At 37.0% G+C, this 14,444-nt stretch overlaps 1 protein-coding gene across 2 annotated transcripts in view; it reads left to right on the forward strand.

The window, feature by feature from the left end:
* The window catches only part of METTL15 (methyltransferase like 15), a 178,391-nt gene extending 174,662 nt beyond the window's left edge, over positions 1–3,729 (forward strand). For both annotated transcript variants that reach the window (XM_031941811.1, XM_003773651.4), the window contains exon 6: positions 3,082–3,729. In XM_031941811.1, coding sequence (XP_031797671.1) covers positions 3,082–3,536 — 455 coding nt within the window. In that variant the 3' untranslated portion in view covers positions 3,537–3,729. The remainder of the gene's footprint in view (positions 1–3,081) is intronic.
* The last annotated feature ends 10,715 nt before the right edge of the window (positions 3,730–14,444 follow it).

Genomic DNA, 14,444 nt, shown 5'->3' on the forward strand with positions numbered 1-14,444 from the left:
AATATTTTGGTGAATCCATGATATCACTGTGAAGACTCCCTTCAAAAGAACTTCAGCAGTTCTTACCCATACCCTCCCATAAGTCTTTGGTCAAGAGATCATTCAATGTATTCAATGTAGGCTTTCTTCTAGTTCTTTGTCCATGGTAGAGTGAAAGACAACTGTGGAAAGTTAATCTGTTCCTGATACTACCTGTATGGTCAAGGACACATCATCTCTAAAATCAGATCACCAACATCACCTACTACTAAGGGTGGTTGTGAGGACCAACAGAGATAATGTATGTAAAGGTCTCTGCCAATCTTGAAGGGCCTATATAAAGCTTAGAATGACTTAACATTCTTACTTAACATTTTCTACATCTATAATAAGGGTAACTAAATGGGAACTTTTTATCTATCAGCCCTTTATTTTCCGCTCAGAATAATACATTTATTTATTTTGTAGACTATTATGCTTAAATTTTATAACCTTGAAGTATTGTGACAATTCTTGTGAGGCAGGAACTCCTAAGTGCTAAGTATGAAATAAAACTTATGTAAATGATTCCTCTAACTAATGTTTTAATCTTTCAGGGAATAGAAAAGGAAGGAAATAGTTTTTATAAAGCAATGAATTTCATATCTAAGTGTGAATTTGGGTTGAAGTGGAACTTCGACCCAACATCATCATTATCGTTGTCTTTTAGTATTATTGTTATGTAATAATAACAATATAATTGTTATATAAGGCAAACTTGTATGGTCATAGAGTAAAAATAAGGGATACCAACAGACCATCTAGCTGTGACATTGATATCCACAGAAAACTTAAAGACAAGCAAAGGAAGACCTCTGGTCCTTTGGGTAGTTGCTTTGTTGAGAATTTTTGATAGAACCTAGACAATAAATTTCTGTAGGCTGAAAATATATAGATGAGTTTGCATCTTGCACCAATGGAGAGAGTATTCAAAACGAATCATCATTATCATCATTTCATTATTATCATCCTCATTATTATTATATGAAAGTTCTTATCTTTTCTGTGGAGTTCAGATAGAACCAGTCGCTGTCATACTATCTTTTATATTAAATGTTTCACTGCTTCAGGAATATATACTGGAACGTATACCTGCTTTTTTATAACATTGTGATGTAAACATAATTGTTTAGTGTAGGCTCCTAAAAGCAGCATCAGGACAGCTACAGTATCATGAAGGACAAGTGAGAGGATTTGTGCCTCATCCCGTGCCAAGGTGTGCCAAAAGAGTTTGGATTTCTTATCCTGGGTCTCCTTCTTTTGGCATAATTGACCTGCAAGCTGGATTCGTACTATCAGACTCAGAAAGGACTTTTTGGAATTCCAGTCTAATTATGTTCATCTCTTTTTCAATATCATTTTAAATACTGGATTCTGCTTCTACCATTGATTTTGGTTTTGGGTATATGTGTAGTCTGCATTCAGTGAACATTCTCAGTGACTGCAAAGCCTTGGGTTCTTGATGGGCAGATCAGTCAGTCATCTCCCCATATCGCACTTGTCCAGTGTTTTGGGGCTCCTACCAGGTCTTCGTGGATGACTGTACTGGTCTCAGGGCACAGAGTCCCAATCTATGGCATCCTGACTGGCACTCTGTGGTTTGCTGCCAGGCCCTGCCTCCTTCCTCCCATGACATAGATGGATGGATTGGGCTTGGAGGGCAGCAGCAGAGGCAGTATCACGTTTTCACTATGGCTTCCATCCAAGGAAAACATGGGGAAGAGGACATCTTTTCTGTTTGCTCCACGGTACTGGGATCCAGTGAATAACTGGGACTCCCAAGAGGGAGCTTTTTTTGAGGTCAGAGTCATTTGCAGGTGCTCTTAATAATGTACAGGTCACTGATTAATCAAGGATGAACGGAATTTACTATATGCAGTTAATTGTAAAAAAGAGTAAGTGAAATTGCTAACAAATTTAGGGGCATAATTACTCTGTGGCCACCCTCAATTGCTTTCAGTCACGTTGGACATAAAATTGGCAAGTATTGGTGCATTTGAAAGGAGCTCTGGATTTGGAATCAGAGGACTTCCCTTTCCATAATTTTCTCCACACTTCTGGTGTTCCCTCTTCTCTCTCTTCCAGTTACTTTTAATATCTCCTTCTCTCTAGCTGTTCAAGTAACTTTGACAGCATCAGTATAATTTTCATTACTACCACCATCACCCCCACCGCTGCTGCGAGCAGTTGCTGTTTCATTACACTCATGTCTGACTCTTTGTGAAGCCATTTGGGGTTTTCTTGGCAAGGACATTGGAGCGTTTGCCAATTTTTTCTCCCGTTCATTTTACAGATGGGAAACTGAGGCAGACAAGGCTAAGTGACTTTCCCAAGGTGATGACAGCTAGTAAGTGTCTGATGTCATATTAAACGAGGGTTTTTCTGACTTCAGGCTCAGCCCTCTAAGCCACCGCATCATTTAGCTCCAAATTAGTACTAATAGGGATAATAGCTAACTTGGTATTAGTGGGAAGCTCGGTGGCTCTATACTAAGTATAGAGTCAGGAGGACCCGGATGAAACAGCTTTCAGGTGTTTTATACCCATCTTCAGCCCCACTAAAGTAAATGAGAGAAACCTTTCCTAAAAGGCAGGGAGGACCTCTGTTCCAGAACAAAACTTGAGGATCTCTTCTGCAGGCTTTCAGAATGCTGATGCGCACAGATGTGGAAGAGAGCTGCACTCTTCCACTGAACTAACTGGCTAACTGGTGAACTTGGGGGAGGGGAGCCACAGGGAGAAGAGACTGGAGGGAGGAGGTGCCTTAGTTTTCAGCATTTTAAATATGCACAAACAGGTAAGCGAGCCCCACACAATTGTGGCACAGTCACAAAAAGAGCTCCCAGGAAGGCCTGGCACAAGTTTCCACTTCCCGTTTCCCTCATGTCGGCTGCACTCGCGTGTCATGTGTGCTGAGTTGGGGAAAGACTTTGTAACTGGGGAGCCCTCGAGGTGGGACTGGGATCCAGGCTTCCTGATGGGCCTATGGGCATCGGAGAGCTGCCGAGCTCGTTTTAATTCACCCCTTCTCTTCTCCCCACCCCCTGTCCCAATGTGTCCCCAGGTGCCTTTCCTTCTGGCGCTTTATATGGAAGGAAAGACTTGCTCCAGAGGCCCACCCACATCGCCACCAAGACTTTCCAGGCCCTCCGGATATTTGTGAACAACGAGCTCAACGAGCTCTATGCGGGGCTGCAGACGGCCCAGAAGTTCCTGAGGCCCGGGGGCCGCCTCGTCACCCTTTCCTTCCACTCCCTGGAAGACCGCCTGGTCAAACGGTTCTTGCTCGGCGCGGACGTGGCAGCGAAGCCGGGCCCGAGGCGGAGGCAGAGAGAGCGCTCGGCCTCCGCGCTCTGGCCCAGTCCTGACCGCGAGCAAGAGCCCGGCGGGAGCTCGGCCCCCAAGGACTGGGAAATGGTCCGCAAGAAGGTGGTGACGCCCGAGGACTCGGAGCTGCTGAGCAACCCCCGGGGGCGCTCGGCCAAGCTAAGGGCCGCCGTCCGGCTGCAGGGCCCCTAAAGCGCCGGCCGGGGGCCAGAACCCCGGGGTTGCGGGCATTTAGTGGCGCGCTGTGCGGGAAGGGAGACTCAAGGAACAGGAGCGTGGCCAGGAAAATTCATCAAGGCTGGGAAACGATTATGTTTTAGTGGGAAAAAATCATGTGAGGCTTGTTTTTATAAGTTGATCCCCTAATAAAGAGAATGTTAATAAATTGTTAGTATTTATTCTATTTTAAATTGTATTCATTATTTACTATATTTATCTAAATGTGTTGACTTAACCTGTCAGTAGAGTAGAAATCTTTATGTTCTAAATTCTTAATTTAGAAATTCAAATTCTGCAACAGTCTTTTTATGGTTCAATGAATTGGTCCTAACTATAAAAGAAAACTTAACTTCTCTAATTGGGAATAAAGAATTATTACTCTAGCTTTCTCAAATTCAAGCATTAGGCTACTTAACAGTCTTCAACTGTCTCTCATTAAGAAATCAACTTATTCTGATGAATTTCATTGTTGAAATTGAAATGATTAATATCTGAAAGGGTTTTACTTAGTTTATATAATGTAAAACTAAATTATTATATCAGTCAACAAGCACCTATTATGTGCCAGTATCATTTCTCTTATATCTGTTTCACAAATGGGGAAAATAAACATTTGACTAAACCAGTGCTGAATATATATTTTAACAGAGAAAAATATTGTTATAGTATAGTATTGTTTGTCTTTAAATATTTCATTTCATAGGTTATATTGGATGGCTTATTGACACAGTTAGCTACTAGTTAAAGTCAGGAAGAAAGACCAGATTTAAAGTCTTCCCTCAGGTATTTACTAACTTTCTAACTCTTAATTTCACTGCCTCAGGTTCCTTATCTATGAAATGAGTATAAAATAGTACCTACTTCACAGAGTAGTTGTTAGGATCAAATGAGTAATATACCCAAAATGTTTTTCAATTTTAAACAGCTACATAAATGTACAGAATGTAAATTTTTTTTTAAAAGCCTGATTTACAACATATGCTATATTCACTTCTTTTTTCTGTTTTTTAATCTCTTCCACAGTTTTTCCCTTTCACTTTGATTTTTTCTCTCTCTCCCAACATGATTCAAAAAGCAATATGTGTTAAAAAGTTAAATTAAAAAACAGAAAATAAAAGGTTGCTTTATAAAATATTCAAATACACGTTATTACTTTCAAAGAAGTATAGTAACTGAAAGTAGACTACTAAAGTGTTGTACAATAGAACTTCCTTGAATATCTGCTTTAATGAATAGTCAAAACTGGTTTATCTTTGTAAACATAATCTTGAGTGATTTTATTTATTTATTTGATTTTTGCTGAGGTGATTGGGGTTAAGTGATTTGCCCAGGGTCACACAGCTAGGAAGTGTTAATTATCTGAGACCAAATTTGAACTCCGGTCTTACTGACTTCCGGGCTGGTACTCTATCTACTGTGCCACCTGGCTGCCCCTAGAAAATTTTGAATAGAACTGACCTCACTGGCTTGTCAGGTCTAATTCATATTTAACATGACCTCCTCCAACATAAACAAAGCAAGTCACCTAGCCTTAGTGAATAGAGAAGGAGGAGGCCATTTACCCCTTCCTAAGGCAGTCGTACATTCCCTGTTGAGAAAGCTCCTATAACCTATATTAAATTGCTTGCCTTCTCCTTAAGGGGGGTAGTGAGGGAGGGAAAGAATTTAAAACTCAAAACCTTAAAAAAACAAATATTAATTTTTTTTACATATAATTGGGGGAAAATGAAATACTAAAAAAATTTTTAAATGAAGGGAAAATCTTTCCTTCCATTAAATTCAATTTGCAACTTCTACCAGATGATGCCAGTTCTGCCTTCTGAGAACAAGCAGAACTAAATGTTTTTCTATGACTGCCCTCCAGATACATGAAGATTGTTATCATGTCCTATCCAACACCTCGGGTCTTCTCTCCTCCAGCTAAGTTGCTAAATTTCTTCAGCTGATCTTCATATGACATGAGCTCTTTTAAATTACGTTCCCTGAAATTTTGGTTGGATCATTAATTTGTTTAGTAGATTCCATCTTCACAGTAAGCTTCGATTTCTGTAAATAAACAGAAGATAATACCAAACTGAGGAAAGTCCCAAAGAAGCCTTTTTTTTTTTTTTTTTTTTTTTTTGTGGTGATGTGGAAATGTGCCAAGAAGGGAACACACTTAGAATAGCAAGTAGTGCTCCAACCAAGGATGAGGCACAAGAAGGTCCCACCAGGTGATTTTAAAATCACATTGTAATATTGTTTAGTCAAAGGCATGAGACATAAGATAGCACATGAGCAGCTGATAATCCAAAGGAATACTTGAATGATGAGAAGTCCCTTGAACATCATTTTCATATTGCTTACACAGTGTGTTTGCACAGAATCAGAGAAATCCAAAGTCAGAAGGAACCTCAATGGGCATATAGTACAACCCATACCTGGAGAAAAGTGCCCTCCATAGGTTCTGAACACGGGCTCCTCCAGCCTTTGCAAAGACACCTCCACTGGGGAGAAAGAGGAAGCTTCCCAGCTCTTAGGAACCCATTCCACTTTGGGGCATCCCTGGTTCTTAGGAAATTTTTCCTTAAATCAACAGAAATGTATTCATTACTCCATGGCACAGACTAACTCATAATATTGTTTCACCCAGTACTTGTTCTAGGGACAAAATTATCAATATCACTGCTTCTAGCAATCATTATCCTTGTTACTACTCCTAAGGCAGCTAGCTTGAAGTCAGAAAGAAACAGAGTTCTTATGTGTCCTCAAATACTTAGTAGCTGTGTGACTCTGGGCTAGTCATTTAACTATGACCTATAATTATAGATTATAGATTATAAATTTTCCTCATCTGTAAAACAGAGATAATATCCTTTGTCAAGGTGAAGATAAAATGACATGATGTTTGTAAGATCTTTTGCAACCTTAAAGAGCTATATATTTGTAGCTATTACTATTATTAGTATTGCTGTGACTACTACTAATATTTCATCTTTAAATAGCATTTTAAGGTTTGTAAAGCACTCATACTTTATCTCTTTTGATGTGAATCATATGAAAGGTACTGTTATCCCTGTTGTCCAAATGAAAATAAGACACAGAAAGGCAAATGTTTAAGGCAGAATTAAAACTCCAGAGCTAATATTCTGTCCATTACTTAATATGGCAGAAAGCAGGGGGTACTTCTGTAGAAAAGCCTCAATATGTTTCATCTTCTGTGATATGTAACTTTGCCTCAGTTCATAAATATATTTTCTTGTGATGTGACACTAGAATCTCTTAAATTGAATAAATAGAAATGTGTGCAGTTGAATCAGAACCAATAGAAGCAAAACTTTGGATAAATGAATCTTTAAATGTTTAAATTTAAATCTCTAAAATTTAAAATTTTTGCATATTTTATTGCATTTGTAATGCTCAACAACTAACAAATTTTAAGTGCATACTATATTCTAAGTCCTAGTGGAGATACAGAAATAAGTAAGACACTTATCCTTCAAGTTTTCTTATTAATATAATCCTTACATCTGAAGTTTATCTAGAATGTGCTCCAAGGTTCCTGCTAACTCAGGAACCTAATATTCATGACTGTTCTTCTGAGCAACTTTTATAGAGAATATTTTGATTTGCTGCTCCTTTCTACACTTGCCTATGGAAAATGAATATGAAGAAGGAAGCAGTTTTTAATCTTAAAACAGAATATGCTTTTTGAAGAAATATTTTTTCTTTTTCTTTTTTTTTTTAATAATTATAACTTTTTATTGACAGAGCCCATGACTGGGTAATTTTTTACAACATTATCCCTTGCACTCATTTCTGTTCCGATTTTTCCCCTCTCTCCCTCCACCCTCTCCCCTAGATGGCAAGCAGTCCTATACATGTTAAATATGTCGCAGTATATCCTAGATACAATATATGTGTGCAGAACCGAACAGTTCTCTTGTTGCAGAGGGAGAATTGGATTCAGAAGGTATAAATAACCCGGGAAGAAAAACAAAAATGCAAACAGTTTACATTCATTTCCCAGTGTTCTTTCTTTGGGTGTAGCTGCTTCTGTCCCTCGTTGATCAATTGAAACTGAGTTAGATCTTCTCTTTGTCGAAGAAATCCACTTCCATCAGATTACATCTTCATACAGTATCATTGTTGACGTATATAATGATCTCCTGGTTCTGCTGATTTCCCTCAGCATCAGTTCATGTAAGTCTCACCAATCCTCTCTGTATTCATCCTGCTGGTCATTTCTTACAGAACAATAATTTTCCATAATAATTCATATACCACAATTTACCCAGCCATTCTCCAATTGATGGGCAGCCACTCAGTTTCCAGTTTCTGGCCACTACAAAAAGGGCTGCCACAAACATTTTGGCACGTACAGCTCCCTTTCCCTTCTTTATATCTCTTTGGGGTATAAGCCCAGTAGTAGCACTGCTGGGTCAAAGGGTATGCACAGTTTAATATAGTTCCAGATTGATCTCCAGAATGGTTGGATTCGTTCACAACTCCACCAACAATGCATCAGTGTCCCAGTTTTCCCGCATCCCCTCCAACATCTGTGGTTATTTTTTTCCTGTCATTGAAGAAATATTTTTAAATAGTGTGAGAGAAAAAACTTTTTTGAAGAAAATTGCGGGGGGGGAAGGTAGGGTGAGGAATCCATTTGAGCATGGTAGCAATTGTCTTTAATAAGCCTACTGTTTGCCCCAGTTCATTATTAGCCTTTGGAGTAAACAATAAAATGTTAAATGAAGCAATTTGAAAAAATTCTAAAATCAGTATATTCCTGGGACCAAGTCCTGATTTGTAAATTTGTATTTATTATCCTGTGTTAAGAGTGAACCTTATATGTGACCAAATTGTTCTGTTTCCATTAATACTTTGGAAGTTATCCAGCTCTCGGCTTGTGAAGAAATGATGAGCTATTATTTCTGCAATGTTAATATTTTTGGGTGATACTCTAAATTATAGCTATCATAATAGAAAATTTGCTTCATGGTCATTGGTCAATGGACAGAAGAGTGTGTTTTTAACTTGAAGTTTATATTAATATTTTGAATTCACTTTTTTTTTAAAAACAGAAGTTACTAAATGAATTTATTACACATGCATACAATGCTTTAAGCCAGACTTCTTTATTTTATAGTTCTTTTATATAGGCATTTATATTCACTTACAGTTTTGCATTAAAATTTATTTGATGTCTAATTAGATCTAAAATTAATAAATTCAGTCATAAATTATTTACATCTATATCCTCAAAGAAAAACTAGAGATACAGCACCCTCTGCCTTTCTTGGGAATGTTATCCAAGGTTTTGGAAATTCACCTTCAAATCATATTTTATGTAGGATACCATTCAAGTGCAGGTTGTTTCACTAGTAAACAAAAGACAATCGTGAAATCTTGATGGCACATTATTTTCTTATTTTTATTCTATCAAAAACTGTTCCCTGAAAATTACAGTTTTTCATATAAAAAACTCCCCAAATCAAATTATTCTAGTACAAATGAAACAAAATTTAAATCACGTGAACAGCCAGTGTCTTAAGTCTCATGAAATATTATTTTTAAGTGGACTAAATTCTGGTTAAAATAATGTGATCCATGTTTAAATTGTTCCAATGTCCCATAGAATCTTTAAACATTCTTCCGGATATCCGTAGATGGTAGTTTAGGGCAGCTAGGTTGTGTGATAGAGTGTTCAGCCTGGAGACAGCAAGACTCATCTTTTATGAGTTCAAATCCGGGGTCAGACACTTAATAGCTGCGTCACTTCACCAACTGTTTGCCTCAGTTTCTTCATCTGGAAAAAACCCAAATGAGGTCAACGGAGACAATTGAAATGACTGGAGAACAGAACGTGATTTAATGACCCTGGGCAAAGCATACCCTCACTTTTAGTGTCTCCCGCTATAAAAAGAGAAGTTTAAATGTGATCTTGAAGGTTTTTTAATATCTAAAAATTGGATTAAAGCATATGTAAGCATAATCTAGTTAGTGAATGTTAAACTGAAAAGATAATTGTGAGGTACATTATAAATAAAACTAATGCTAGAAATCCTGTTCTGAGATAGATTTTGCTCAGTGCTACAATGTCATATGTTGATGTCAAGCAAGACATTGGGGGGAAAAACTGTCCTATTCTAAAGAGGCTTAATTATATAATAAATGAAACTATTTTATTTTTATTTTTCATTTTTTGTGTATATATTTTATTGTTTAAAAATTTCATCTATTTCTACTACTAGCAACTAATGTTTGGTAACAGAAGGAGATCAACAGGAGGGCTAAGAAAAGGAGTTTTTTTTTAAAGTAATTTAGTCATAATGAAATTTAAAGATCTTTTTTGTAGAAGAATTAGACAAGGTTTGATAGGAATAGCTCCTAAGATCAGTCTTCTAGATGGATTTCAGAGTTCTCCATAAACACCAAGATTGACTCAACCTTTTTCTTGAAGGATTTAATGATTCACCTAGATCCTTAGATCACAATAGACTATAATATTCTTAAGAGCAGGGAACTTGTAAAAATCTTTTTACACTCAATACAGTGACTTAGACATGGTAAATATTTGAATTGAACTGAACTGAAAGTGCAGAATCAAATTGAACTGGAATGAAGATGGTAGATGATAATAGTTAACATTTATATAGGACTTATGTGTCTAGCTATTGTAAAGTGCTTAGAATACTACCTTTATTTTATAAAGGTTAAGATATTTGGGTTCTGATTCCATTTTTGACACTAACTGAATGACTTTTGGTGAGACACCTCAACTCCCTTGGGCTCTGTCTATGAAAGAAAAAAGGGCTGTGGTAGATGATCTGCGGGCAGCTAAATGCACTGTGGTGCAGAGAGTGCCAGCCCTGGCATCAGTAAAACCTGAGTTCAAACCCTATCTCGTAATAGCTGTGTGACCCTGGGCCAGTCAATTAATCCTGTTTGCCTCAGTTTCCTCATCTGTAAAATGAGCTGAAGAAGGAAATGGTTAATAATTCTTAGTGTTTCTGCCATGAAAACCCCAAATGGAGTCATGAAGAGTTGTATATGACTATAAACAACTAAACAACAAAAAGATGATCTCTGAGAGCAGTTTCCCGGTCTTCATTTGTAAAATGAGATCAGTATGATCACTTCTAGATCTAACATCTTATGATTTTGTAGGTCACTGCCTACTTCATTCTTTAACTCTCCTATCACAATTTCCATTTGTTTATTGAATCATTTGAAAAGCATTTTCTGAAATCTTAGCTTTGAGACCATGAGGTGGGACATGCTGCATAAACACTGGTATCCTATTTTTTCATTCTAATTCTTAAGCAATTAAATATGCTCCCAGAAACCTGCTTGGGTCGGTATGACACATTATTTCACAGATAAGTAGATATCACCAGTGATTGAATCAGTTTGTCCAACAGTAGAATATTTTTAATAAGAAAATAAGAAAAATAAAATTAATAGGACAAAGAGACAAAAGGAATCCTAATCACTTAAGTTAATAATCTCCTTGTGTTTCTGGCCAGAACCAATATTTGGTTTAAAAAGGAGGATAAATAGGTTTTCTTTCTGATTCTACTTGTAGTATTGTTATGGTACCTCCTTTTTTTTTTTTTTGATCTCGCTCTACCTGGTTCTTCAGAATCTGGAAAACAAATAAATGTAACAGAAGCTGCCTTTGATCATGAAGAAAGTGGGTTGGAGGGCAGACCAGATGTTTTTCTCCATTTGTTAATATGTGTGTGTTATATATGTATCTATGTAGTATATATGTATATTTGGTCAGGAGAAACAACCCAACCCTGAAATGTTGTGTTGAACATACTTTGCCATTCTACTCTACCATTGTTGCTTTAAAGAAATTCAACATTTGCCTTACAACTACAGAATAAACATCAGCTGCCAGGGAAGGCTATTGAATTTCAAAATCCCTTTGAAATGTCACATTAACCTGTTTAACTTTCGATCAGTCCTTTAAAGCATCAAACATTTTCTGATGACTCCCAGGTTTCCCATTTCTTTTCATTTTCCAACTTGAAAGTTTGTTTCTTCTCTAACCCAACCAATTCTGGTGAATGAATCAGCCCTACCTGCCCTCAACAGACATGTCTCAGGGTTGGGTCCATTCCCACATGGCAGATGGAGAGATAAGAATGCATCAAATGTTCCCTCTGGATGATCTGACAACAATTTTTCAAACATAAGAGTGAAAGAAAAACCCTATCAGGCCATAATATTGAAAGTGTGTGTAGAGTCAAAGAACTGGATTCAAATCTTGACTGCCATTTACTACTCATATTAATTTGTGATAAAACATTTAACCTCTCTGGACCTGTTTTCTCATTTGTAAAATGAAAAGCTCGAGCCAGATGACTTATAAAGATCTTCTATCACTAAATCTATGCTCCTGTGATCCCATCCTGTTAAAAATGACCTACTAGATAGATTGCCAGACTTGAAATCAGGAAGACATGGAAATTCTGCTTCTGCCATTTTCTAATTGTATGAGCATAAGAAAATCACTTAATTTTTTTTGAGAGCTTTAATTTCCTCAAATATAAAATGGGGGTGTAATACCCATAGTACAAACCTTATAAAGTTGTTTTGAGGCTGAAATGAGATCAAGTAGATAAAGAAATGTTCAAGTACTATGTAAATGCTAGTGATGACTAGTGTCCAAGGGATCATAGATTCGAAGTCATCTAGTCCAAACCCCCTAAGTTTAAAGATAAAGAAACTGAATCACTAGAATTTTAGTCACCCAAGTGATGAGTAGCAGAGAAGGAATTCTAACCAAGACCCAAGTAAAAAATCTACACGTAAGTCTTACTGGCTTTCTTCCTTTTTGAAAGATAAAAATATTTAAGACCTTATATCTCTATTTAAATGTTGATAAAAAGAAGGGCACTTTTGTAATCAAAGGACTATGTTGGCATCTTCTTTTACATAGGAGTAAGAGGCACAAAGCATCTGAAAGCTACTTCATTCTGCTAGGCTGAACTGGTTTCTTTAGTTATCCTTTTAGATCATTTTAGTGGAAATTCTCCTTTTTGAGAAATTAAGAAACCTGGATTCTCATCTTGGGTCTGCAATTACCTAGAAATGTTAGCCTGGGCAAGTTATTTGACTTGTAGATCTTAATTTCCTCATCTTTAAAATTAGGGGGTAGGAGGAAGGGATCTCTAAGATGCCTTCCAACCTAAACATTCTGTGATTATATTCTAAAGTAGAATGTGGTACTGAATTTTCACTAGATCAATTTCCTGGAATACCTAACCAGTAGAGTGTGTGTCCCTATATTCACATGGTCTTTGCACCAGCATGACTTACATTTGATTTTTGTACTTCCTTTTACACTATTTTTAACATTCTTTCCTGCATGTATGTTTGAAATTACAAGCTCAGAACCAGAAACTGACTCTTCTTCAAGAAGGTGATATATTTCCCAGAACGACTCACTATACCACAAGTACTCTTTAGTGTTAACTAATATGCTTAAAATACTAGAGAACTATACCATGAATTTATCTCTTTTCCTCCAAAGGGAAATATATTTCTATTAATCCCCCAGTTGTAGCTCATATATCCCTGTATCCTGGCCCCTTGTGCCTGAACTGAATGTTCTTACATCCAAATCTGTTATCATAAACTCTTTTAATAAGGTGAAACCCAGGTTAGACTTTAGCATTACTCAGGTTACTTATAACAAATGTTGGTATTAAGGGATGCCAGGATCAAGAATTAATCACTTTTGATCAGAATAAACTAGCTTTGAAATACTAGATTCTTTGAATGAGCCGATTAAACCCCTTTTTTGTGTACATATTTTATCAAGGAATAATGATGTTTCCTCTGCATTGAATCTCTGCCTATGCCCGAAGAGAAACACTCAAGTTCAGGCAGGTATCCCTTATTTCATTGAACCAAACACCACAGTACATTTATTTAACTGCATTATCTTATTCCAGGGATATTTTATTTTTAAAAAATAATCATCTTTTAAACAATCCAACCTAAAATACCTTTTAATTTATTCCTAAATTTTACAACTTTTCTACTGTTCTCAATAAATGTTAATGAGATAAAACACAATAATTAAGATGCTACAATGTTAATTCTATTACTCATTGAAGGAAGTACAGTAAGTCATAGTCTACTGTCAGACCTTTTGATTCAGTTCAGAGAAATTTTCAGATTTCTCGAGTATTTCGAGTATTTTCAGATACTCGACAGAAATGTGTATGTAGGTTCCATTCTGCTGCCCCCTCCCTTGGGCAGGTCCACACAAGCCAGTCCACAAAAGTCTGCCCCCTATTTCTCCTAGTGCCATGGAAAAATCAAAGGAGAGATGCTTGTTATAATGCTTATTATACCTAGGACAGTAACATGATAGTGCTGTGTGTTGTTGCCACACAGCTCCGCCAGAGAACTGAGGAACGGAATTGGAGAGGATGGCTACATGTGGCCCTCTGTAACGGCACACTGTCCAAGAAAAAACAACCACTATTTAATCACGGGACTATTCTGCTTTCCCCTTTGTCCCCCCAGAAGTTGATTGAGGTAGAGACAGAGGTTACTTAACATAGTAGAAGACAAAAAAGGCTTTGAGGTCCAGCCTTAACATCTACATCCTATATCAAAGAGGAAGGAGTAAGAAATCAGACAAGAGGGGGAATAGAAGGAAATAAAACCTGAAATTGTTCAAGATCTCAGGAGGAATAAAACTGAGTTAAAGACCTGGAGCATAAACATATAGATCAGTGGGAAAGATATGACTAACAGGAATATGACCTTCAGAGCAGTTAAAAATGTCCAGATATCTCTGAGTAAATATTGTAAAATAAGAGAAGAAGAATCAACACCTATTGAGACAGAGGACCTTGTGTTTTCTCAAAAGAG

Source organism: Sarcophilus harrisii, chromosome 6 (genome assembly GCF_902635505.1).
Source record: "Sarcophilus harrisii chromosome 6, mSarHar1.11, whole genome shotgun sequence".
Lineage (NCBI taxonomy): Eukaryota > Metazoa > Chordata > Mammalia > Dasyuromorphia > Dasyuridae > Sarcophilus > Sarcophilus harrisii.